This window comes from Mastacembelus armatus, chromosome 4 (genome assembly GCF_900324485.2).
Source record: "Mastacembelus armatus chromosome 4, fMasArm1.2, whole genome shotgun sequence".
NCBI lineage: Eukaryota > Metazoa > Chordata > Actinopteri > Synbranchiformes > Mastacembelidae > Mastacembelus > Mastacembelus armatus.
Genome location: NC_046636.1, coordinates 19,523,368 through 19,550,893, shown reverse-complemented (window position 1 = coordinate 19,550,893; position 27,526 = coordinate 19,523,368). Strand labels below are relative to the sequence as shown.

Below are 27,526 nucleotides of genomic sequence, written 5' to 3'. Positions count from 1 at the left end.
AGCTGGATGATCCCACAGAAAATTGTTGCAGACTGCCCTAGGATGGGCCTTTGATTTATCTCCTCTGGGGAACCTCCTGGCTAAGTGGCCAGTCTGTGTCTGGTGATACTGATATTTCTGGGCTTTTAGTCACATGCTTGTTCAGTGTATTACAGGCATCACGAGGACATGGCTTTTTTTAAAAAATACCTTCACACAAATTAGTAGCATAAACTGCATTTTACTGTATTTTAAGTCCCTGAAACAAATATTATATGCACATTCTATTTTACTTTTATTTCACTTTATTATCATTTTATGTTAAATGTTACACTATTATTTTTTTTAAAAAGTGACATAATAGCATCCTAAAGCACCCCAGCTGCTCAAAGAAGAAGAAACAGGTATGTTTGTATGTGAAAAACAGACCAGGATAATGACTCATTTCGTTTTTGGCATCGAGCCTTTGTGACTTTAAAGCTGCCTTCATTGATTTTTGCCCACTAGGGGGCAGAATATTTTGCTAACTGTCAGCATTGTCCAAAGTTATGCTGGTTAGCTAGCACATAAAATGAATACAGCAGACATATTTCTAATGTGTGCACAACCCATAGCACAATCTCAACAGGCAAGCTGCTCACGCTTTGTCATTTCAGTTACATGCGACAGTGAACGGATTAGTGAACAAGCCCCCTAATGGAGTGATAATTAATGTTTCTTCTTAAAAATGTAATGTAAAACAAGCCAAACTGGATACAAAGCTACAAGAAGATAAAAAACGAGTAGACAGATGCAAAACAAACAGAGAGGAAGAGTGTGACTAGACAAAATGTGAGTACAAGGAGACACAATGACTTCAATTTCTTGGTCTTATAAAGAAGTCAGGGCCTTCTTCATGTTTGTGCCCAGGGTCCCATTGTTTCATAATCTGTCTGTGCATGAGACATAAAGGATTTCATTGTATAGTGATAGGACATGTGTTTTAAAGACCATGGCAAATGTGCGTGTGTCATTAGTATACTGTTTATTTATAGTGAGTTAGAGTATAGTCTATCTATCTGTAATCAATACCCTATTATCATAGATAGTAATACTCAAGTTCTACGTCACAGGCTGTAATAAGAAAAAGATGAATGACCCTGTTTTTCTCTTTCACCAAACTGTTTCATAAACGCGTTCCTCCCTAACCTTCCAGTGTGTTGCTGCTTCCTGCGGCCCACTGTAAAATGCAGTCATACCGCGTGGCACTTGGAGAGCCCAGGTCGAGTCGAGGAGGGGCCTGCGGGTCGGATTTCCAGAGAAGCGCGACACGAACGTCCTGTTTGCGCGCATGCGCTGATCTATAAACGGAGCAGCAGCGGGCGGGCGCTGGCAGAGGCGCATCCACAGAGTTTATAAATCTGCTGCCCAGCTGTGGGACGTCCAAGCTAAGTCTCCCTACTGTCTCAGCATCCTTCCCAGCGATAGGAAAAAAAAGGAGAAGCTAAACAAGCGAAAAAGTTTTCCCCTGGCTGGCGACGAGACGAGCCGAAATGGATGGGAAGGAGCTGTTTGTGTGAGCAGACCGAAAGACTGGCGGAGACTTTCTTCACACGGGGGGAAAGAATGATAACATAGCTGGCGCTTTGTACGACAAAACTAAAGTGTGGGAAAGTTTGAAGCTGGGGCTGGCCATGGCGCGGGGGAGCGAAGACGCCGGGATGACCAAAGCTGCAAAAACCAAAAGGCAAAGAAAGAAGAAAGCCAAGGAGAACAAAACCAGGATTGTCCACGCAAACATATTGTATGATAACGCCAAAAGAGAGGAAAACCCAAACCGACACTACGCAAACAACAAGATTAAGACCACCAAGTACACTGTGCTGTCTTTCCTGCCAAAGAACCTTTTCGAGCAGTTTCATAGGTTTGCTAATGTTTACTTCGTTTTTATCGCTCTGCTGAATTTTGTCCCAGTTGTCAATGCATTTCAGCCAGAACTCGCCCTGGCCCCTGTAGTTTTCATCCTGTCTGTCACTGCCATCAAAGACCTATGGGAGGACTACAGGAGACACAGGTCGGATAAAGAAATCAACCATATGGACTGTCTGGTGTACAGCAGGTGAGTGTGGCCTGGTATCAGACAGCAGACAGCTGTGTTGCTCATTTTTCCATCAGTGTCCTGCCCAAACTCAGCCACATCATCTGATAAAGGCCCGTTTTTCCACACTAAAAGGAAAAACAATCAAGACACATTTTCTTTATTTTCTATCCAGACCGTGCCAAATTGGCTGAACCCAACTGTCAGTCTGTCAGGTTCTGATGGTGTGGGTGCAGGATTGGTGGGGCAAAGACCATTTCAGGCCCTGGAGTTAAACCTGACACAGGAGGACTATGTGCCACACTTGTAAACCTGCAGTTTGTCTCCCACCAGCCTGAGCACATATCTGTATGGGAGCTGAGAAACACAACGCTGAAGTTGTCTTAGTGCTGCTAATACATTAATATACTCGCATGCAACCCGATAACCTGTTTGTCCCCCCAGCTTTCTCTACTACTAACTATTTTCCCAAGTCTGTGCGTGCAGTGTATGTTTTACTAATGAAAAGCAGCACTGTTGTCCATGTACAGAGCATAATTCATGGTCATCAAAAGACCCAGTGTTTACTGGCTCCACAGTTTTAACTAAAGTCTTGATCCAAGTTGTTCTGTCAAGCTTGGGCAAAGATGGATTTTTGTGGGCTGTGGTAGCATTGTGCAAAACAGCCCCCTTCTCAACCTGGCGTCAGCTGACTCAACTACACCTCAATGTCAGCATCACTTTATTTTTCTTAAAGTGAAATACTGTTTATATATATATCTTACGGCAGAGAACATAAATTTCATCTTCACACGGGGAGTTCTCATGTAGGAAAGCGAGAGGAGCTTCTATTTTTGACATAGGAAATGCCATTTTTATAACAACTGCTAATATTTACAAAGTTAACAGACATGATTTACTGCCTCTGTTAAAGACATCACCATCCAAACCACACATGTGCACCAGTGAATTTTGATTTGCTGGAATGTAAAGGCCTAATCTGGTTTACACACTGGTAACAACATCCGTTGGTGCTGCCCAGAAACAGTCTGGCCTACAGGTCACTGAACAGCCAGTTTGACTGCAGCGGTTTATCTGGATGTTGTCTTCCTGACCTGATATATTCTTCCTTAACTGGATAATTATTAGCAATGTGTGTGGGCCATCTTTTCACTGCTGTGTTTCCTGTAGCTGTTTTGAGATCCTGCACAAAGAATGGAAGAAAAAAATTCACTGTGCCATTAGGCTGCAGAGATAATTTTCTTTTTATCAAACAGATCTCATTTTACTGTTTTTGTTTTATAAATCATGTTGAAATAATTGTTTCTAACACAGAATAAGAACAGAATCAGTAAAGTGTTAGCAGTAGCTGTGACCTTTTGTAAACGAGGATCACTAATTATTTCCATGATTGCTTTTTAGTCTGCCCGTTATTTTCACAATTAGTCCGCTGTTTGGTTTACAAAATGTTAAAATGGACATCAGAATTGATCAGATGTCACAGATTTAAAATACATTTTTTTGTTTTCGTGCTCTAAAACTCCTAGTTATTCAGTTCATCGTAATGTAAGACAAGGAAAAGCAGCAATTCCTGGCACTAGAAAAACCAGAACCCTCAAATATTTGGCATTTTGCATTAGAAATCGCTTATCAAAAGCAGTTGCTTGAAGACAACTTGGCGCTTATTTATTTTTAGTTTCTGCTAAACGAAATACTTTAGTCTGAAACTAACTTTTCTTTGTATCACACACTAGATTTATCTGCCAATTCTTCCTTAATTAGTAAAATAGGAAGAAAACTTTTTCTACAACCTACAGTGATGTCTTCAGGTTGATTTTGTTATCTGGCAACATTCACTTTTAAGATTATGACAATTATCACAATTATTGTATGGCTGACCAAAACAAGTCATCTTACAAACTAACTAGGGAATGTTTGTCCTTTTTGCTTGACATTTTCTTCTATCAGTGCTCTGGATATTTGAACAAGCACAAAATAGCATGAAGTCAATTATGTGATGGACCATAATGTTCAGGGCACTAGTTGACCCATCATTGAGCATCATCTTATAATAGACGTTTGTATACATTTCTCACACTTTGCTTTTTCTGCAATATTGAACTTTAAAAGCAAATCTGGGTCTGGTTTCTAAAAGGTCTGGCCCCTGACGCCACAGTCGGTGACAAAATTCAAGGAAAGGAAAGTTTCATGTACATGGATGAGAGTCATTAATTTCAGGGAGGGCTATTATGAATAATAATTTCACTTCTGGGCTGTTTATTGCATGGAGATGTGCATTAATTAGCATATTGGCTACCATGATGTTGGTCAGAGCCCTGGTTGCTTGTACCCTGGTTACCATTAGAGGAGTTTCTACACATGAGTGTGGGCAACTTGTTATACACATGAGTGGTTTTACATATTGACGTTTGAAAGTGCAGCATGGTGTGTTCCTAGTGACATAGTGTATTGCATCTGAGCGTAATGTCACAGACTTACCTTGTGGTAAGAAGATTCAGTCTGTTCACATTTGCTAAAAATAGAAAACCTCTGGGAGATTTTCCTTGGACAGTGTTCGCCCTGTGACAAAGACAGTGTTGTGTTAGATGGGGTCCTTCCTCCTTCTAGTTGGTAAATAATGTTTAATCCATCCACCTACATAACAAGTCTGTATAGAATCTCTTGATGTAGCTTAAGGAAGAATTTGAGAGGAAGTTGTTCAGCTATAATTTGGGGGTTGATCGTATTAGCTTTAGAATCAACAGCAAGCGCTAATTTCTTATGCATAACATATTTGCCACCCTGTACAGATTTATGTAAGTCGAGTTGACAGTGTCTGTTTATAGAGCCAGAAATGATTAAAAACAATAGCTCTGCAGCTTTCTTCCCGCAGCTTACAGCAACTGTTTGCCCTCCTATTGTTCTGTCAGAGCGGAGAGACGCTATGTGGAGAAATACTGGAAGGAGGTGCGGGTGGGAGACTTCATCAGGCTGCGATGTAACGAGATCCTCCCTGCTGACGTTCTGCTGCTGAGCTCCAGTGACCCGGACCGCCTGTGCCACATCGAGACTGCCACACTGGACGGAGAGACCAACCTCAAGCAGAGGCAGGTCGTCCGCAGCTTCTACGAACTGGTCAGTTCTGCCTGTACTGTCTGTTTTCAAAGGTGGAATTTCAAAATTATAACAGTATTTTTGTTACTACCAGTTGCTGCTTAAAGGTAAATGTATTGTTTTTCCATTTCTAATGACAATAATTCATTTTTAAGAACCAATTCAATTTGTCAATTAAGGCCGTCAATAATCATTTGCTTGGTGCTGCTTCAATCAAATAGAATTTAATAGAATTTTTTTCTTCATTTTCATTTCATTGGAACTTTACTGTTATTTTAATTGCCTGTCTGGTATTTGTAACAATACAAAGACAATAAAAAGAAAATAAAAACATAATTTAGTGAATTTAATTTGATAAATTATTCTAAAATGAAAAAATAGAAACGGACCAAACAAGTAAACTACAGCTGAGGTGAAGCACAGAGGATTAATAGTGAAATAAATTAATAGAGTTCAGTTCAGACCAGAGTAGATCTTATTTCCATTATCGCACTGTTTGACAAATATATGTTCTGTATGTTTTTAGCTTTAAATCACTGGGTTGTGACCACTTCCTGAACAATCACCTTTGGCTTGTGTTTGCAGGATTGTGATTTTGACCCCTTAAAGTACAGCAGCATCATTGAATGTGAAAAACCCAACAATGACCTGAACAGATTCAGAGGCTACATGTGAGTATTGACTTGTTTAGTCTGTATGTGGCTGATGGCTGCCGTCACTCTCAGTTTACGTCCTTTCTTACTTTCTTTTGTCTGTGTTTGCAGTTGAATACAAGGGTGCAATTTATGTTTTCTCAAGATGTACAAGCAAGACTTACATACAGCACATCCACTGGAAGTAATGACAGAGAAAGAGATACTATTAATGAGTAATGTTTTTATGTTAATCTCTCTCTCCTTCATTTATAATATTTGAGCTCTTTGCTCTTTAGTTCATGCTCATAATTGGACTAAATCGCAGCAAACTGGACTTTTTTGTGTACATGTAGTCGACCAGCTTTGAATCAGCCCAGGTGGAGAGTTGTGTGATACTGTATCTTCTGTGGTTTTTCAGGAGCTTTTTCAAATTTGAGAAAATAACCCTGATGAGATCATCATCTGCGCATGAGCTTGGAGGCAAATCTCTTTTAAAAAAAAAAAACAAAAAAAAACATCAGCACCAGCTGGGGTCATGGAGTTTGAGAAACACTGGCATTTTTCAGACAATGAGTGTCTAATGAAAGACACACTGCAGTTGCATCATGGGAAATGTAGTGTCCAGAGTCTTTTGCATTGTAGCCATGCTAGTGGACAAAAAATTCATGTTTTGATGTATGTACATCTAACACTTTGAATTTGACCTTTTAAAAACATGATGCAGTGGAACATTCAGTGAGATATGTTAATCCTTCTATTGCGATTGTTACATTTGTGTTTGTTGTTGTTAATTGCATTTAAAAAAGCATTTTAAAAATAGTAGTATTATTAATTGGGTTCATAATCTCAAAAAAACCCTGATTAGAGGTGCTGGCAGGTTGTTACAGCTTTTGGACAGAACCCACCCAGCTGTTTCCTCCTGTTTCCAGCCTTTATGATAAGCTAAGTTAACCAGATGCTGGCTGTAGCTTCAAATTTAACAGACCATCGCAAGAGAGGGATCAGTCTTCTCGTCCACCTCTGTGCAAGAAAACAAATAGATGTATTCCTCAAAACAGTTCCTTTAACATATTCATGGTCGTGTTTATTGATGACATGCAGCCTGTTGGCATTCCTGAGCTCCCACCTATTGAGTTTTCAGGGACCTTGATTCATGCCAGATTTGCCCACATGGACTTTTTCATGGTGTGCCCTGAACACGTTTGTGTGAGGCAGAAGATGAGAAACATCCTCTGAGCTTACAGTAAACCGGCTGGGATGGTCTGACCCGCACTCACATGATTATGACATTTCTTCTTTGCACAGAAGGAGACCAGATGCTACAGGTATTCAGTTGCCAGGCTACATTGGAGCATAGGGCACTGTGGCGGAGTTGTGGGTGCAGGCGGGAGCACTTGTCTCAGCAGTGTTTTATTACGTTGTGGTCAATGGCACCACTGTCAGGGACAGAAAGCACTCGTGAGTCTGTGTGTTATCAATTTGGGGAACAGCCTGAGCAATGAACTAGGACTAGCTGTGTATGAACTAGAGCTACGAGGAGCTCAGGGACACTGGTCTTAATCTATAGTGGTGGTGACGTGTCAATCAGCTTTCTGTCAGAGGCCAAAGGATGAACGTTCCTGTCAGTAAACATGTTGACAAGTTCTTTCAAAGACTATCAAAGAAGCTATAACGGAGATTACCCATTACTACCCCTATGTAAAGGTTATTTAACAAGCACATTTGTAATCCTTGATTTAGTAAAGGATTACGGCTGACATTGAAACTGATGTGCCTGACATGCTTTAAACTGAAGAAGTGAGATCTAAGGGAAAACTGCCTGACTGACTCTAGGTCTGAGGGGTTTCTGCGGAGTGACAGCAGGGTCACTGCTTTGGTATCAGAGTGAATGTTTACAAAGAGTCCTGCTGAGGGAAGGCCGTGATGCTTTGGAGCTTGATCGATTGAGGTGTATTTTTCTTTGAGCGTTGCTGTTTGTCACCGAGGTGTAAAGACATAAGCATGGTCATTTTGCCATTGTTTGACAACAGCACTTTTGTTGATTCTTACCCATCTTCTAACCTGACAGAATCCATCGAAGTGGCAGACGAGATGCACTTTACAAAGAAAACTTGCTGCTGCGAGGCTGCACCATCCGTAACACAGAAGAGGCTGTGGGAATAGTCATTTACGCAGGTCAGCTGCTAACTGTGCTAACTGTGCTAACTGTTGCTGCTGTCACACTTTGTATTTGAACTCTGACCAGCTGCTGCTCATGCTCCACGTGTCTTCGCAGGTCATGAGACCAAAGCCATGCTGAACAACAACGGACCACGCTACAAGCGCAGTAAACTGGAGAGACAGATGAATGTAGATGTGTTCTGGTGTGTCATCATCCTGCTGGTCATGTGCCTGTTTGCTGCTGTAGGTGTGTGGTGGTTTAACAGTTATATAAACAGCTGTGGTCCAGTTGAGAAATAGAAAATAAAAATCTTCTTTGGATGAGTTTACCATGCTTTTATTTATATACCATGCTCATGCCAGTGTTTATATGAGTTGACCTTGTAGGTTTGCTTTTCCAGGTCATGGGTTGTGGATGTTTCAGTACGGAGATAAGAGGCCTGTGTTTGACGTTCTGAGTCCAGAGGGGACAGACTTATCACCCATCATGTCAGCCATTTATCTCTTCCTCACTATGATCATCGTCTTTCAGGTACGAAACTGAGAGACCCTTAAAGAAACAAAGCTGCAGATATAAAGATGTACAGAATAAGTAAGTTTGCAATGTTTCATCTCACTGTACACAAGCGCTGCTGTAAATCAAAACATTGATAGTAGTGTGTGTGTTTGTGTGTAACCTCTAGATTGTTCTCTTCACATTCAGTCTGGAAAAAACTGTGTAAAAGTACATTCTCCATGCTGTAAAATAATCTCTAATACAGAATCAAAAGGCTATTTTTTTTTTTTTTGTTTTTGCTTGCATGCAAAATGTCAGACTGTCCTGTCAGATGTCAGATGTTGCAGCTAGTTTTGAAATCAATGTGAAGACAGTGGTTTGGTTCTGCTGTACAAACAGAAACTGTTTGAGTTTGGAGACCTACCAGTATTTGCCAGACATTGCTTGATAAACTTTTAAATAAACACACAACTCTGTTGGTATCCAGGGACACACTGGCCAAAGGCTGTGACTCATTTCTCCAGTGTTATATTCCATAAGTATTTCCTGTGAACGACTCACTGTGGATTACACCAAAACTTAAAATTAAGCCGATTTTGAATTTGAAGATTTTGTCCTATAGAGAAGATAATTGAAAACCTGTAATTCTTTAAAAGGGCAGTTCCCAACCAACCCTGTCAGGGGGGGCTGGGCTAAATGTGGATAAATATTTCAACTGAAGTTGTAGTTTCTGTTTGTGTAGAAGTGCCCTGTTGTGTACAGGTGTCCCTGGTTGGAAATCTAAGCTGGAAAAACTGATAACCAGCTCTATCTCTTTTCTAACAAACACTGTGTCCTCTCTTAGGTGCTGATCCCCATCTCCCTTTTTGTGTCGATTGAGATTGTGAAGATCTGTCAAGTTTATTTCATCCATCAGGACATGGATCTGTATGATGAGGAGACAGATTCTCACCTGCAGTGCAGAGCTCTTAATATTACTGAGGACCTTGGCCAGATGCAATACATCTTCTCTGACAAGACAGGGACACTGACGGAGAACAAGATGGTGTTCCGCCGCTGCACTGTTGCAGGGGTGGAGTACTCCCATGATGCCAATGGTGAGACAATTCAATAAATGCATATGCTCTCCCTTACGAAAACAGCAGTTACTGCCTTTTTAAGTCACTCCTATGGCGTGTGTGCTATCCAGCTAGGAGACTTGCTATGTACCAGGAGATGGATTCTGAGGAAGAAGAGTGCACATCTCACGGCGGCACTCTGCCCAGGCGGGACAGCGTGGCCAGCCACCAGAGTGCGCGGGTGGTGGTGCGTTCCCATAGCACCAAGTCCCATCGTAGGACAGGCAGCAGGGCAGAGGCCAAGCGCGCCAGCATTCTGTCTAAGCATACGGCCTTCAGCAGCCCCATGGTTAGTGCACATCCCTGTCTGGCTGCCCTTGTACTCCTCACAATGTGCTGTCTGCTTTCCACTGATAAACACTCTTCTGACCTGCAGGAGAAAGATATTACCCCCGATCCTCAGCTCCTAGACAAAGTCAATGAATGCAGCAGTCAGATGGACTTCATGCGCTTCCACAGCCAGCCCATGTCCCAGCTGCCCTCTGACCTCTCTGACATCATTGATTTCTTCATCGCTCTTACCATCTGCAACACCGTGGTGGTGTCCTCCCCCAACCAGCCCAGGCACAAGGTAAAACTCACCTCAGCAGAATCTATTCGCACATTGATTTTGGTACAGCTGCATTTGGAGGGCGTACTTCAGCTTGTACTTCTCTCACTTGAACTCTTTTGTCTTTCTTGCACATTCTACCTTTGCTGTATGTGCATCTCTGAATGTGTTGATTGTCATGGTTAGGGATGGGGCAAGGGGCCAGGGAATACGTTGTGTATGTCAACGAGTGTCCTCGCAGAGCGATCAGCATGTGTGACCATGTGCATAATTACTACTGTAGACTATATGTATGACAGCTGAAGAAGATAAACTTGTAATAAATAACTGACAAAATGACTGGCCGCTCTCTTGCTGGAGTCATAAGATTTCCTGTACATCAGTTCATCCTTTATCAGATAGTCATGAAGTGAAAATTTACATAAGAAAATTTAATTACTTTCGTCGTCTTCACTTACACCTATAAAGGATCATTTTTAACAGGATTTTTTGTGCTGCAAGGTGGTATCAGAGCCTCCCTAAAAATAATCACCATTTAAAGTATTCTTGGAGGAATTATGCCTTTAGTGGAAAGTAGACAGCAACAATGTGACACAGTGAGAGACAGATGGGGTGACATGTCGCTAAGACCACAATAATATACACATCTTGAAAAGTCTAAAAGGATTCAGCAGGATTTTTTTTTTTTTTTTATGGAAAGCTTGCTTTCCAAGTAACGGTATTTGAAGTGACAATAGTTGATTTCAGCAAAAGCCGAAATTAACAAATGAATGATTTATTTTTAATTGGGTAATCCATCAACCCATTGCACTGCATTTCTGGGTCCACATATGGATGGATAATGCCCCTGGGGATGGAGATGTAAAAGGTCCCCTCACCACTCCTACAGACCTCTAGTCTGACAGACACAAAATAACAGAGTCATGTTGTTTGTTTTTGTCTCTTTGTGGTCGTTTTGTGTCTCTTTGCTAGTAGCAGGGCAAATTTGGTCAGCTGATTCACAACAGACATATATCTCAGAACTTCAGATGGAATAATGTGACATTTTTGTGTGAAAACTACCACATCTGATTGATTAAGGCCTATCAATGCATTGTCCCAGTGCACTATGTTTCAAAAAGCTGCAGAAAATAAAGTTTCCACTCACTATAGGGACTAATTGTACTGATGTTCATCAAAAGGACCAACAGAAAGGTCAGTTTGTTTTCCTATTATAGGAGTAGGTCACATCTTTTGAGAAAAAATTTTCTTTGTTGCTGCATGTTGTTTTGGCTTCCTTTAAAAACATTTTCTCAAAATCACAGAAGCCTTCCAAAATGCTTAAAGTGTCATTTTGCACGTAGCTTTTGCTTTTTTGCTGCCTGTATCTTTGATGCAGCCCGGTCCAGTCACAGCTGTGTATCCGTGTTTTGTTTTTTAGTTTTTGTGAGAGCCTGGGTGTGGTTGTCCTGTTCAGAGGTGATATCCTCTCCCTGCTACACACTGTGTGCACCAGCCCCACTGGTCTGCCAGTCAGAGCCACAGACCTGTTCAGATGAAGCCATACACAGTGACACATTATTTATGCCCCCCATGTTTCTCTTTGGAGGTTGTGTGATAAGATTGAAGGAAATGTAAATCTGCACAGAAGCACTGGCTTTGATGCATTCTCTTCTCTTTTTTCATTTTTTTATTGTTTGTGTTTTTTGTCCTTTGTGGCAAAATGATTGCTCACACTTTTACTACAATGCTCCTGGTGCTAACCCTGCACCTGAATGATATTTATACTGTTTATGTGATAACTCAGTCTCTCACCCTGCCGTTGAACTGCACAAACTTCGCATATGGTGTCGGGTAGAAGATTATAGCCAGGAGAGGATATTCATCAGTATTAAAGTCTTCTGTAGTGTTAGAGTGGGACCTGGTTTATTAAAGGTACCTTAAGGCTGCAATGATCATAATGTCTCTCCTTTAAAACTTCGTAAGCCTTAGAAGTGTTTGCCAAAAGCAACTTGAGAAACTCTGGCCATGTGCTGTGTATCTGCTGACTAATTAACAAAAGTATGCTGAATTAGGTCATAGTTCTTTGCAGTGTACCCATGGATGTTCAGATAAGTATCTGTGGATTACCTTCATACCTCAGGGAATTCAGAAATGTGATTATTCTCAGGTACCATAGTAAAACCATGTCTGGCGGTTGCTTTTCTACAATTTAAGCAGATTTAGGGATCTGCATTTGTTATGGACATCAGATATAATGGTATGTCAAGCTGAATCTAAAAATATATATAATATATGCAATATATACATATAAATATGTATCTTTAGATTTGACTGGAGTTACAAGTCAAAGGAGTACTTTCTTTACACAACTGCACCACTCAATAGGTTAAAGTATGTTGTTATGATTAGATGCACCAGGTATAGCCATTATTAATAAGCTCCTGGCACTCTTAACTTCTATGATCTGGAAATGTTCTGTATGGATTTTGCACATTAGAGTATAGTAGTTTGTAATTAAGCTCATCGATCATCTATCCACTTGCTTATTTTGTCTTCCAGGTCCGGATGAGGTATGAGCTGAAGTCCCCAGTCAAGACCATTGAGGACTTCATCAAACGCTTCACCCCCAGCCGGCTAACCTCAGGCTCCAACAGCAGCAGCTCCTCCAGTCTCATTACCAGCCGCTCTTCCACCAAGGGATGCTCCAGTGTGCTGTCGTCCCCCTCTGCAGAGAGCACACTAACCAAACTGGATGAGGAGAAGCCTCCAGGGAGCCATGACCACTCCTTCAGCCCTGTCCCGCCCTGCTATGACGGCAAGGTTTGGGCCTTAGAGGAGGGTGAGCTGCGCTATGAGGCTGAGTCACCTGACGAGGCTGCTCTGGTTTACGCTGCCAGGGCCTACAAGTGTTCCCTGGTCGGGCGCCTCCCTGACCAGGTGACTGTGGAGCTCCCACATCTGGGGAAGCTGAACTTTGAGCTGTTGCACACACTGGGCTTTGACTCGACCAGAAAACGCATGTCTGTGGTGGTCAGACATCCTCTGACGGATCAGATCACAGTGTACACTAAAGGAGCCGACTCCGTCATCATGGACCTCATCAAACCTCCAGATACAGGTAGGAAAACACTCATTTATGCGTTAGCCCGATGATTGTGCCTGTTTAAGAATTTGCATAAAAATCTAAGTCAGTGACACTGCTGTTTGACGTGGTTTTATTATGGTATGTTGTGTATTTCTATATCGAGTGCCCTGTGGCCAGTGGTGTACCATGTCCTCTCCTGTAGAACTTATGACTCATAGCTGTGAGTCAGAGATGGGCCACAAATCACTGATGTAATCCTACAACTGAGAATATTTTCACTTTGGTCTCATCAGGCCAAAATGATGAGTCTTATTTAGTTGTAGCTGCTTTAGCTTGTGATTATACTGTGTGCTGTCTGTGCACTGAAGCGTGGTTCTCTTTACTTTATGCAGCACTCAATGTTTCACCCTTCCCTCCCTGAAGCTTCATGCTTTCAACTGTAAAGTTATACGGTAACATGCGGTATAAGGGCAGGTCACTGCAGCAACTCCCAGTACCCAAAGTCTGTGGTTCATGGTGTACTTTTTCCTCTGTGATCTGACAATCATGTTTTCTGCACTCCTGAAGTTGTTTAATGTCCCGATAGCAAAGGTGTACCAGGTTGTTAGTATTCTAGGCAAAGAGCTACACAGGCACTTTTCACTAATGCTTTGTTTACAGTCACTGCACAGCTGTCCAGGGGTGCTTAGCAAGGACTTATTCAGCCTACACATTACAGCTTGACACAACACACTTTGTTGTGCTGCAAATAGCAATTATTTCACTTTTATTATTTTTATATTTTATTAACCTTTTAGTATTTTATAGAACCCGACCAATATGGTTTTTTTTTTTTTGGCCGATGCTGATACCAATATTATGAAGTTAAAAAAAATCTGATATCTTTATATCAGCCGATATTATTTATGTGTATACTATAGTACTGTACCAGTCAAAAGTTTGGATACACTTGCACAGGCAATGGCATTTCAATTTGTGTCCAAACTTTTGACTGGCACTGTATATATTATACTATATATAATATAGTATACATAAACAGAATATATATACATAAACATATTTTAAACGCACATTATAAAATGTGAGGCAACACAGTAAATATCCCCCGTAAAATTATACTACAAAATGCCTCTTTTTTTCTCCCATTTTTATCTAGTCATCAATGTGTAGGATACAAAATTCACTAAATCACTGCTTGACTTGATGTCCATTTTCCAGAATTAGGTGTCTCTACATGGGTTCCATGAGGCAGTGATGGTGCAGACCACACGGATACCTACACTGTCCAGATACCTAACACTCATTGTTTGGTTGGTTTAAAAAAAAAAAAAAAGAAACCGTGTGAAAGTGAACCATGTCAAGTGGTATCGTGGGAAGTGTATGTTGACATGGTTTGGGAGTAAAAAGCGTACTGTCCCATCAGGTGGATAATTAATTTATTTCACGTCAGGTTAATGGCTCCTGCCTGTTTATTAGAGGCAGGTGGGTCTTCCCATCACACACACAAAAAAAATGTTTTCCAGCTAAATCATCCTTTAGTGAATCAAGTCTTGGTATCTGCAACACACCAGAAAGAAAGCACTCACATCTGGTTTTGGCATGTTGTCCATTTAATGTGCAGTTCTATTCTTTGGAGAAAATCCATATTATAATATGACTTATTGTATTTATTTTCCATCATGAGGCCCACTTTGGTTCATCATTTTAATGCCCTCCTGTAGTGCAATGTGTGAGCTGGCATAGTGTGCCATTTTCAGAACTTTTCACTTAGTTAACATTCACGGAGTGCTGCATCTCACTAGAGTGCAGACTCCATCGGGACAGTCCCCACACACACCCACAGCCGTCTTCCACCATGTGTCTCAGTTCAGCAGCTTTAATGGCCAACAGGGTGTGTCTTCAGGCAGACAGCTCACTACTTTTTGCTCATTGGGTAAAACCAGCCAATAAGAGCACAGCATGAGTTGGGCCTCCTCATAGCACAGACCTCCATAATGGCTCCATTCAGGCAACAAGGGAGTTGTTCAGTGTTGCTCTAATAACACTGTACATTGGAGGTTCGGGAGGTAAACTGTACACCTTTGGGACTTGGAAGCTGGACTGTGTGTCTCGTGACATATCTCCAGTCTCTCTTGCTGCAGGGTACTGTTTAATAGCAAATTCTACCTTAAAACAGATTTGACCTTTTAATGCTGTTTACTGATGGTGACGATAAGAAGTCTTCCACTGACACTTAAAAAGATGTTTGGATTCTGATGTTCCAAGTTCTTTTTGTATTTGTGACCTGTTTCTTGAGCTTTTGTGTATGCCTAATACACAAAAGGTCGCTCATCGTGGAACAATGGTGCACATGACTTAAAGGTCCTGGGTTTGAACCTCATCCAACCCATGGTTTGTGTGTGTCCCCATGACTCTTGTAATAAAAAGTAGAGATGATAAATGGGTCACTCATAATAATAAACCCACAGAACAACTTTAGAGCATTTTTCTTTCAGTTTGTTACTAGGGACTGCAAAATGAATGTCTTTGCTATTTCTAATGGCTCTTACAAGCTCATTGTCAAATACAGCAGCCAGCTGTTTTTGCTGAAAAATATCTAAAAACCCACAGTACGCAGTCTGCTAAGCATTAACCAGCAGATGGATAAAGTTAGCGACTACTTTGTGAACATGATGGAACATTTAGCAGCTAAAGAGTCAGATATTTCACTGAGTAGTATGCCAGAGCCAAAAGGAGAGTGAATATTGGACTTGCTTTTGTCAAGTGAAGAGAAACGAATTCATCCAAATGAATGCTAGTGTGCTGCTATATCTGCTGGATGTGAACATAGACAACCAGACAACATATAAACAAAGTTTGTTTAAATTGTTACTCACCAAGATGCATTGCGTAAGTCAATTAACCCAGATATGTTGTCATATTATGTTTTTATGTGTCAGTGGAAGTATGTGAAACTATTTGCTGCAATGTGTATTTCATCACCTACATGCACAATTGTCCTCTTGCCTCATGCACAGGTGCAAACAAATTGGGAAGCCACACATAAAAACAGGGCTCTTCGGTGTTAGTAGTCAGAACTTCCACAGAGAACATTTAGCACACAGAGCACTGATCCTGTTTTAGGTGGATTTTCCTATTTTCAGAGGTAGGAAAAATAAACATTGTGCTCTGTCCCATCTGTGACTGTAAGGGTTCTGTGTGTGTGTGTGTGTGTGTGTGTGTGTGTGTGTGTGTGTGTGTGTGTGTGTGTGTGTGTGTGTGTGTGTGTGTGTGTGTGTGTGTGTGTGTGTGTGTGTGTGTGTGTGTGTGTAAAGCAAAGAGGAAAGTTTTTGTAATAAATAAGACTGTGACCCACACAAATCTACTCTAATACTTCAATGTTTTAGTGACTATCTTTTGTCATGATAAAGAAGAATACTCTTTTTGACAGTGTTGTTCTCCTTTGCATGGCGTTGCATGTGTAGCAGTGCCTGCCAAGCTGTTGTGTTATTAGTGAGATTACATGGCTGGCGATCAGAGTGCTGGCTGGTGCATCTGTGTCAAGAGACTGATACAGCCAATCTGTTTGTACTCTGTACTCTGCCAGAAAGATGGCCAACCTGCTGCGCCACAGAGACACTTGAGCAAACTAATTTACAAATCCTGATACTTCAAAACATTTAAAATGTGTAATATTCTTTCCATTTGAAATCATTTAGATATTTGAAGTAGACAAATTATGTTTGTAACAGAAGATCTAACCCCATTTATGTAAATTTGCCAAAATGAAGATAATTAATCTTCACCTTTTTTAGCTTTTTTTTTTTTTTTTTTTTTTTAGGTAACTCCAAAGGGAAACGCCAGAAAAAGGTTGTCTGCAGGACCCAGAACTACCTGAACCTATATGCTGCAGATGGGCTACGTACATTGTGCATTGCAAAAAAGGTAACGGGGATCCATAAATCTCTCAAGAAGTGCTGTACTAAAGCCCTCTCCTATTAAACTGCTTTAGAAGGTGGGGTAGATGTGTCTCAGTAGCAGTAAGGCAGCTTGTGTTTTTAGCCCAGCACACATGATCACATGGGCCATCCCTTCCAGAGTGACAGTCTTTGTGACTCAGCTGCAATCTGTGCCACTTTCCTAGGCTGTTAATTTATGCTTTCACAAGCCGGGCTCATTATACCCCTTCTTGTGAAAAGCCCATCACCAAATCCATGTGATCAAACTGCTTCTCAAGATCTCACATTCTCCCATTAACTGCTCCACTGTTACATTTTGCCCCAATATTTGCCAGATGATTGTGCGTGTGTGCGTGTGTGTGTCAACTTTCGTGTTTATGTGCCAGATTCTGAGCAAGCAGGAATATGCCTGCTGGTTGCAGCGTCACCTGGAGGCTGAGACGGCCATCCAGGGAAGAGAGCAGCTTCTCTTTGAGTCGGCTCTGCGGCTGGAGACAAATCTGCAGCTTTTAGGTAGCTGTTACACTGCACTTATTTGCTTCAGGTCCCCCATTAAGAATACCCCAAGTTATACTACACTTTATGTATAATTAACATTTACATCAGTATATAATAATTACATTAGCCTTGAATGGTTTGTTACAATCATGCGTTTTGACATACAGGAGCGACAGGCATTGAGGACCGACTGCAGGATGGTGTGCCTGAAACTGTCGCTTCTCTGAGGAAGGCTGGTCTGCAGATATGGGTGCTGACAGGTGACAAACAGGAAACGGCTGTAAATATAGCGTACGCCTGCAAGCTGCTGGACCCTGAGGAGGAGATCCTAACACTGAATGCGGATTCTCAGGTGAGCAGCAGCCTGGAATTCATAAACATGACATTACTACACTACACTCGATACATTTGAATGACAGTTTCACAGTGTCCAAAATAAATGTAAAATGTATGATTTTCAAATAACCTGTTACACTGAAGATCAAAAGCAGCATGTCTGTTAAATATGGCTAAGAGAAGGGTGGACAATAAATTCTCAGCTTTCTCATTAAGAGAAAATTGTGGATGTATCTCTTGTAAGTAGAACGGTACCAGCATTTTGAGCCTAATCTCCATATGTCCGACTATTTCTTGATAACTTCTTGGAGTTTACACTCGTTGCCTGGCAACTGTACAACATCAAGATTCCAGGAAGTTAAAGATGTGCCAAGAAAAAAAATTCAGCACATAACTTCTGAGAAAACCTAACCTTGTCACTTTTATACTTTTTGTACGGATGAAACAAGTGAGATGTAATGTGTAGAACAGACACGATTTTTTTTGGATTAATTCAGTTATTGGATGGTATGTGTCAATTATCATCAATTAATCACTATCAAATAATCATTTCAGTAATTTTTTTTTACGAAAATGCAAAACATTCAGTTGTAAAGGGTGAATCTTCATATAGCTTTATTTATTTACATTATTTAAATCTATAATTTTGAAATTAATATCTAAATTGGTTTTTGGAAAGAGGTCAGTCATTGGGCATTTTTCACACTTGTCTGACGTCTTCTAGACTGAACAAATAATTTAAAAAATATGTGCTGGTATGTGTTTCCCCATTTGCAGTCTTTATGCTTAGCTGTAATGCTAGCTATCTGTGCACACATTTTGCACACTTTTTATTTTTCATTCATTGCACCTTACTGGCATCATGTAGCTGTGGTAACAATTGAATTTACCCACTTTGGGATCAATAAAGAATTATCTTATAAATTTTTTTTTTTTTTTTTTAAGTGTTGACATCGCAGTGTTCTCAGTGCCCCAGCAAGAAGGCAAATAAATGTATTTCCCATTATTTTTGCCACTTTATTTAAAATACAATGGCACAATACAATTTAAATACAATACAATTTAAAGACTGGTAATGTTTAATGTGATACTGCTGAAGCATCTGGTTTCCAGATGTGAAGTAGGTCAGGCAGTTTGACATTAAAAACAGAGTTTCGTGATTCTGAAGTCCAACACTCTGTGCCTGTCTCTGATCCAGGAGGCGTGTGCATTGTTGCTGGAGGAGAGTTTACACTACATCCAGGCCAAATTCCTCTGCAGCACTTCAAACCAAGCTGCCAAGACCTTCCACACCAACTTTGCACTCTTTGAGCTCTATCCCTCCTCATCTTCGTCCTCCTCATCCTCACACACCACTCCCTTCATGGTGCACCGTCTAGGCCTGGTTATTGATGGGCGTACCCTGGCCTATGCCCTGGATAGGAGTTTGGAGGATAAGTTTCTGGCCATTGCACGGAGCTGCCGTTCAGTGCTCTGCTGCCGTTCCACGCCGCTGCAGAAGAGCATGGTGGTCAAATTGGTGCGGAACAAGCTGAAGGTCATGACTCTGGCCATAGGTAAGCACCAGGTCAACAACAGACTGGTACACACATCAATATGTATGTAATATGCCTTTGTTCTTCCACACTTGACCAAGATACTTTAGTTCTTTGCCCGTGTAAGAAGGTACACAATGTTTCCAACCCACCACAAAATGATAGTTAGACCTCTGCCATGCAGTAATTAATGACATTTATTCCTACATTATGTCATGTGTATCATGAACATCAGCCTCACTGCTACACCATTGTAGTAAATCAGCCTCTTGCTGTCATGTCAGTATGAGCTGACTGAAATATAGGTTGGATAGAAGTGCACACTCATCATGCACACCTTCCTGCAGCCTTGCTGTGACCACTGAATTGAAGCAGTGTTATTGTAAAGCCCCTGACTAACTATACACATGGGATTAATGAAGCTGTAGAATAATGGAGGATGCTGGTGTGAACTATGCCTGTGTTTTCCCTGTTTACCGTTTATTTGTTCCTGCTGCACCGGTGAGGACCCTGTTTTTTGCCAGGCAAGCATTTTTATGTCATTGCAATATTATGAGGTGAAAACACTGCAGCTCCAAACACTTTGGCTTTGCATCTCTCTGGGGACAGCAGATGATGATGAAGCTCTAAAATCAGTCCCCTAATCTTATCATTATGGCACACAGTTTTGAGAGTTATGAGACCCATCTGCTCTTGCACCACAACAAGAACGCAGTCTCTCATCTGCTCTCCTCAATTGAAATTGTTTACAGTATGTTGAAAAAATAGATGCAAAAAATGTGAATATTGCGTAGATGATTTTAATTGCCCTATAGATTTTCACATATGCAGTAATACTCCACAACCCCTGTAAACAGATGTTTAAGTGTATGATCAAGAGATTCCCTCTCTCAGAGAAGGCAGTGTAATTAGAGGCCAGTTTAATTGTTTTAAATATTTTGTGGGAATGCCCTGTTACCAGTTGCTGCAGGACCAGGGTGTTTGGATAGATTTTGTCTTACAGGAACACTTTTGCCAGCCAACACAAACTGGTAATCTCAACACCACCTACCTCTAATGTTCAGCTGCGCTACCACTCCAGCACTGTTTACTACTGTGACTACAAAACCCTCTCTGCCCACCACCACTTCATCTCCCACTCCACCACCTGTGGTGACAAATAATATGTATCTGCAGCCCTCAAAGTCGAGCAAAAACCAAAATGCAGCTTGTCAGACACCACAGCCAGCAGGCCTGTCTTTGCCTCAACCAGAGAAATAATGGAGCTGGAGGAGGCCACCTGGTAAACAGCACTGGATAATAAACAGGCACATACAAAACTTCCACGTACAAAACAACACAGCTCAGGTGTGATTGCAGCTTATGTGTTGATGTATCTTTAGGCTATGTACTTGGTTTCGTATTGTGATGAACTGTATTTCTCTTTCTCACGTTCGTTTCAGGTGATGGGGCAAATGATGTCAGCATGATTCAGGTAGCAGATGTGGGTGTGGGGATTTCCGGACAGGAGGGCATGCAGGTAAGGAGAAGACCATGAGGGAATAGGAGGGACTCATGAAGGGGGTGACACCGATAGAATCTAAGTATATTATTTTTTCAGTTGGACAAAAATCAGTGAGCGGAGACAAGGATGTTGTGTAACACCAGAAAAAAAATGAAGTGGAGGATGGGAGAGGTTCAGTAGAAAATTAGTGGCGCTATGGGACATGCGATAAGGTAATAAAGGAATACACTGGCATTGTTTAGGACCGTTAATTGTTTTTCATTACTCTTAAGTGTGTGTTTTAGCCCACATCCATACACATCCCCTTAATAGGATTGTCTGTGTGCTGCTAAGAAGTAGTACATTTAATCGGTGCTTTAGTTTTCCCCTTGACACAGCCATGGTAGTATCTTTGGTAATGGCAGCTGAAAAAGGAAATCTCAGGTGACCATCCCCCCTCGCTCATTTTACTGTAGCACCCTGTTCTGGAAAGGTGACCATGCATAGCGGTGGTGGAAATTCACCAATTAACTTCCAGGGGAGGGTTCACAGGCACGCTGCTGTGTAGCGCATCTGTTAGTGTCTCCGTTTCCTGTCCTGAACTGAACCACTAGATTAATCATTGTTAATCAAATTTCCTCTTAATGAGACAACGGTCACTCCTCAGGATTCCACAGTGAGCTGAGATGCACATTTCTGCACATAGGCCAGCATACGCTGCATTATGATTAACACACCTTTTGTCTATTAGGAGCGCCTTCCCCATGCAGTCATTACAAGCCCATTATTAGAGCGCAGCAGAAACTAAATTGCGGCACAACGAGGCATCTGCTGTTATTTTTCTTGTTGACAGATATTGTTGACAGTTCAGAGGTGTCATAAAGAGTTAGCAGCACTGTTTAAAATGTAAGTTATAAACACAGTTTGACTAAAGGGAGGAATTAGTTTTCGATTTTGACAGATGAGCAATGAATCCCAAAAGGTGGACAACTCGTTTAAGGGTTATTGCTTTGGAAAGATTATACCCAATAAAGATTCATTAAATGGCAGCAGGCAAGTATAGCAGGGCCAGCCATTTCACACACTTATTTCCTAATAACTGCGCAAGTCCCGTCTGTGTGATAGTGCGAGGGAGGGAGAAAGTACAGGGAGAAGGAGGTTGAATGTTGTGTCCTCCTGGTGTTTTGCAGGCAGTGATGGCAAGCGACTTTGCTCTCCCTCGTTTCCAGTATCTCCAGAAACTCCTGCTGGTCCACGGACACTGGTGTTACTCCCGACTGGCTAACATGATTCTGTATTTCTTCTACAAAAATGCTGTAAGCATCTTTTACTATAGAGAATGTTAATCAAATTGTGATCTAATGTGCCAAGAAGGCATACCACAGAATAATGTGTTTCCAGTTTTGTTTTTCCTGCCCCACCCCTGCATGTGAACCCATCCCTGTCATCTTTTCCTCCCACAGATGTTTGTAGCGCTCATCTTCTGGTATCAGTTCTACTGTGGATTCTCGGGTTCAGCCATGATCGACCAGTGGTATCTCATCTTCTTCAACCTGATGTTCTCTGCCTTCCCACAACTCATCACTGGCACTCTGGACAAAGGCGTGTCAGCAGAGACTCTCCAACAACTACCTCAGCTCTATGTGAACGGTCAGAACTCGGAGGTTGGTTCTGCTTGTTGTATTTGTCGCTTTGTCTTTTTTCTGTTTTTATGTTCAGACATTACAACAGCACGGTAAGAAGATGAGCAAATATTTGTGTATGCATCCATAAATGTCAAATGACATTGTCAACTTTTTTGGAAAATGTTACAATGCAGTGTCATATTTTAGTATTAGCTAGTTCCTAGTTAGGTTAATGAGTGATAAAAATTTTTAGTTGCATCCTTTAAAATAAACTCTATACAGTATTACAAACTCTCAACCTAATTCTTCAAAAATGTTCCTTTTCATGCAGTGTTTTGATTATTTTGTTTAACAAATGGTACCTCTCTTGTCCTGGGGCTGGTTCAGTTTTTATCATGTTTTAAGGTATCTCCAAGGCAAGTAAGCAAACACCATATTGTGATAAAGGCCACACAGAGCTGAAAACTCTGGAAACAAATTCAGGAGCCCAACCCTCTTTTTTTCTTGTTTGTTGTGCATAATATAAATGGGATTATTTAGTGAAAGCAACAAAAATGTGGACTAAATTACTTGAATGATTATGACTTTTTTTTTTTCAACTTTGATTAATGACAGTATTTCTTACACTACAGTGCACACTATGACCTCGACCTCTGTTCTCATGTTTATGAATCTTTGGTTTTATCTTTTTTTTATCAGGAATATAAGCCATATATGTTCTGGATGAATATGATTGATGCCTTCTACCAAAGTCTGATCTGCTTCTTCATTCCTTACTTTGTGAGTGTAAGCTTAATTTCCACCAGCTCTTCCTCATTCAGTTTGTTGTTCTTACGTAATCGTCATTTTCCATCTTTCTGCCCCAACTCCTTCCACTTCTTCTCCCAAGGCCTATGCTGACTCTGACGTGGATCTGTTTACATGGGGAACACCCATAACCACCCTTGCTTTATTCACCATTCTGCTGCACTTGGGCATTGAGACAAAAACCTGGGTAAGGAACCTAATCTCCAGACAGGATTTGTTCACTTTTTACTCAAATCAGCATGTTGGCTTTGTGAGAGCTGGTGAGAGGGCCTGCCAGGCACATGGATATTTAACGCTGGTTGATTAAATTGAACCAGAAGGCGTTGCTGCATCAGGGCATATATATCATTTTGACAGTGTGTCTGCTTCCATTCAGCCTCCTCTGTAAACTGTCTGCACCATGTTACAGCATAAACACAGATTCACACTGCCACAGAGCTCCAAAACGTCTTTATTTTTTCCCCCTTCTTTCTCAGTTTTATTCTCAGATATCTATGTGTGCTTCTCAAAAGGAAGACAGTCTTGTTCACAAGCTGTTTTAGATTTATGACCTGGCATTGAATGAGTCTTTTCCATTATACCAAGGGTGTAAATTTAGCCTGACAAGTTATGTACATGAAAAATGTCCTTTTCACTAAATACCTTCCTGGACATGATAGCCCCTCATACATAGAAGTGTTGCAGTGAGCAGCAAAGGTAAACATTTTCTAAATTTCTAATTTCTCAGCTGGCAGGTAAGCCTTTCTCTGGGTGCTCCGGATATAATGCATGCAGGATTAGTAAATGGCTGTGAAAGTTAATTGAAGGTACTTGAGCTGACAGCAGGCAGTGCTCTTTCTCCCCCCGAACCCCCCCCACGCCCCCACCCACGCACACACACACACACAAACACCCAAACACACACACAAAGTAGATGTGAGGCTGTAATTAATTATGTGCTTTCTTGTGCGTGTGTGTGTGTGAGACACCCCACCATGTAAATCATTAAATTTAGGCGGAAAACCTTGGTGTAAGGTTAGACTGAGGTGAGTAGTGGTTAAGACTAGGGTAAGTCTCCCGGAAATGAATGCGCATCATTGCGAATTAGGTTTTCACATACATTAACCAGTAAATATGCAAACTAATCAATGGTTTTATATTAACACGATCAAATAAGTCTGTGGACTGTCTAGCTCCCAACAGGCAAAGTTAAGAAGTAGCTTGTGTCAACATAATGACAACACACACAGTGAGGTTGAGAATTCATTGCAGTACTACAGAGGGGGAGTATTTTGGTACTTCAGCCTTGCTCGTTTGCTCATAGTCACTGACACAAAATCAACACAAAATAATCATTTCAGCAGTGACATCAGCAAACAAGTTGTTCAACCCCAATTTGTTGAAATATCAGTTTTAACAGGGGGTAGGATCCCTGATTGTCAGCCTTTTTGTAGTTTATTTTCTTGATTTCAGATCTGTTTCACTATAACATCAAGCTAATGGATCCCAAGCCTTCAGATCATCCAGAAATGCACCACAGAGCCCCACAGAGACATCCAGACGTTATTAATTGATTGTTTGACCATTTGATTTTCTTTTTCATGATTTTTAATTTATCTGTTTAATAAGTAATGTTGTAAAACCAGACAAGACAAAAAAGTGTTAAGTATAATGTTCCTGGTCTCCTTCCCCTGCAGACCTGGTTGAACTGGCTGTCCATCACCTTCAGTATAGCCTTATTCTTCACTGTCGCTTTGTGCTACAACGCCTCTTGTCCCACCTGCTACTCCCCCTCCAACCCATACTGGACCATGCAGAGGCTGCTACAGGACCCCCTCTACTACCTGCTCTGTGTCATCACACCTCTTGCAGCGCTGCTGCCCAGGTACAATGTGGTTCATTTGTGTTGGACTGAAAACACAGTCAGCTTCTTAAATATTTATGACTCATATCAGTTATGAATTCTTGTTGACTTTCCTGTTTTTGTTGAGTCTTGCATTCATCTTTGGAATAGTCCTGAAGTGCCATGATGTCTGGTTTTGCTTTTCTTTCCAGATACTTCTACAGGGCGTGTCAAGGCACGCTGTTCCCCAGCCCAGTCCAAGTTGGACGACAGTTGGATAAACTTCCCGCTGAAACCCGCAGGAACATCCTTAGCTTGAGCAGGGTCAAGGTGGGGTCACCAATTAACACCAAGCCCCCCTTCCTTTCCCTAGGTAGCAATAAAAAAGACCAGAGGAGCTTTCCCAGCTCTAAGACGTCACAGGCCAAACAGGGGCCTGTTTTACAGACAGATGAAGAGAGCCCGGTGCAGCCCACAGACAGTGAAAAGGGCCTTTTAGATCTCTACACATTAGTTCCCACAGAAATGGGCATTCTTCCTTATACCAAAGACACCCATCTGTTCTCAGCAGCAGAGCAGCCTCCTTCCACCAACGACTCAGAGTGTCTTAATAAGACTTCAGAGCCATCAGATCAGAGTCTGTCTAGCTGGATCACCTCCACACCAGTGCTCACACAAACAGACAGCATCCAGCTGACTCTGCCCCCTGACACGGACTCCCACTGTGTCAAATACATGAGAAACTCGAGGGAAAGATTAAAATCTGACCACACCATTCATCCAGCACACAGGACAGAGCAAGTGGCAGAACAGTTGCTGCACACCATCTTGTGATGTCTTAAATATCTTACTCCATTTTGCACGATAGTTTTTTAAAGTCTGATTTTTGTTGTATTTTTCAAGGAGAGTCTTTTATAAAAGATACAAATAGGTACTTTATATTTTGGATGTGTAAAGCTATAAAGATATTTTTGGGAGATGGAAAAACTGGAATATCTCCCATTTGTTTTTGTTTTTCTTGTGGATGCTGGGAAATTTCATTTCAAAAAGATACATCTCTTGATGGGATTATAATGTTCAGAGGAGCAGCATACAGACATTCCACTGCAGGGTTACCTGGGAATTTTTCTTTTCTCATATATGGGACCCTGTTGATTCTGTGAGCTTAGCCTGTAAATGCATTATGACTTGGATCAGATGCCACTGTGGCCTTAGTCACCGAAGACACGTTTGATTTTGTGCGTGATAATTTCCATCCAGATTATTCCAGAGTTTTAGCCAGTAGTGACACTGGTTCACTGAAGATTTCAGTCTTGTTGCTGGATTTGCAAATGCTTTTTTTTTTTTTATTTAAAAGACTGAAAAGCATGTTTAAAACAGATCTGTTTTAAATTACATCCCAAGACTTTAATCATGTATTAGGGACCACCAAGAAATTTTACTTTCTTAGTGTTTAAATACAAAGAAACTACCAGGAATTATGCTGTTTGAATGTGAGAGAGAGAGTGTGTGTGTGTGTGTGTGTGTGTGTCTGTGTCTGTGTCTGTGTCTGTGTCTGTGTCTGTGTCTGTGTCTGTGTCTGTGTCTGTGTCTGTGTCTGTACGTGTCCATTGACTCATTATATCAGTTAGAACAGTGTCCGCCAGGTTCAATTTAAAAGTATAGTTTAGTAATTAGGGAAATATGCTCATGGCCTTTCTTGCTGAGTGTTAGATTTGAAAATTGATACCATTGTAATATCTGTACAACATAAAAGTCACTTTGCACTTCTAGTTTTGCACACGTTAAACATTACATGTTAATTCGTGAGCTGTAGAGGTGTTGATAGCTTTGGGCAGAGCCTTAGCTCTAATGCTAAGCCAACATTTTTCTAGCCATATCTACTATTCAGTGTACACAGGTGTCAGTGGTAACAGTTATTTAACTCGCAACAAAAAAACAAATAAGCACATTTCCAAAAATGTTAAACTATTCCTTCAAGCACTGTGTAGTAGGTTGACAACAAGCTACCATCACCTTTCATAAACACATTTACTTGAAGGTCCTTGAGTTTATCTCAGTCCAGGATAATTGTTTTTTTTTTTATTTGTTTTTTTTCTGCTGGCATTCAGCTGTAAACCAAAAACTCACTGTAAGAGATGTGGCTTTAAATTTGCACTTTGAAAGCATTAATGTAGAATGGCCATTGAGTATTGTTGTTGCTGATGTTATGCAGTTACAGTATGATCAGAATGGGATGAATGACTTTAGCAAACATAATGACATATTTACTATTTACTATGCACAAACTGGTAAAAGGAAACGTGT

General features: G+C 41.1%; 1 protein-coding gene across 1 annotated transcript in view; it reads left to right on the top strand.

The window, feature by feature from the left end:
- Positions 1–1,433: 1,433 nt before the first annotated feature.
- The window catches only part of atp10a (ATPase phospholipid transporting 10A), a 40,252-nt gene continuing 14,159 nt past the window's right edge, over positions 1,434–27,526 (top strand). Inside the window, exons 1-21 of the mRNA XM_026305586.1 lie at positions 1,434–2,077; positions 4,966–5,170; positions 5,735–5,820; positions 7,853–7,959; positions 8,060–8,191; positions 8,346–8,476; positions 9,285–9,537; positions 9,630–9,847; positions 9,935–10,129; positions 12,650–13,208; positions 16,996–17,099; positions 17,500–17,626; positions 17,779–17,963; positions 19,146–19,503; positions 20,925–21,001; positions 22,156–22,281; positions 22,429–22,629; positions 23,290–23,370; positions 23,480–23,584; positions 25,074–25,261; positions 25,432–26,049. Coding sequence (XP_026161371.1) covers positions 1,653–2,077; positions 4,966–5,170; positions 5,735–5,820; positions 7,853–7,959; positions 8,060–8,191; positions 8,346–8,476; positions 9,285–9,537; positions 9,630–9,847; positions 9,935–10,129; positions 12,650–13,208; positions 16,996–17,099; positions 17,500–17,626; positions 17,779–17,963; positions 19,146–19,503; positions 20,925–21,001; positions 22,156–22,281; positions 22,429–22,629; positions 23,290–23,370; positions 23,480–23,584; positions 25,074–25,261; positions 25,432–26,049 — 4,481 coding nt within the window. The 5' untranslated portion in view covers positions 1,434–1,652. The remainder of the gene's footprint in view (positions 2,078–4,965; positions 5,171–5,734; positions 5,821–7,852; positions 7,960–8,059; positions 8,192–8,345; positions 8,477–9,284; positions 9,538–9,629; positions 9,848–9,934; positions 10,130–12,649; positions 13,209–16,995; positions 17,100–17,499; positions 17,627–17,778; positions 17,964–19,145; positions 19,504–20,924; positions 21,002–22,155; positions 22,282–22,428; positions 22,630–23,289; positions 23,371–23,479; positions 23,585–25,073; positions 25,262–25,431; positions 26,050–27,526) is intronic.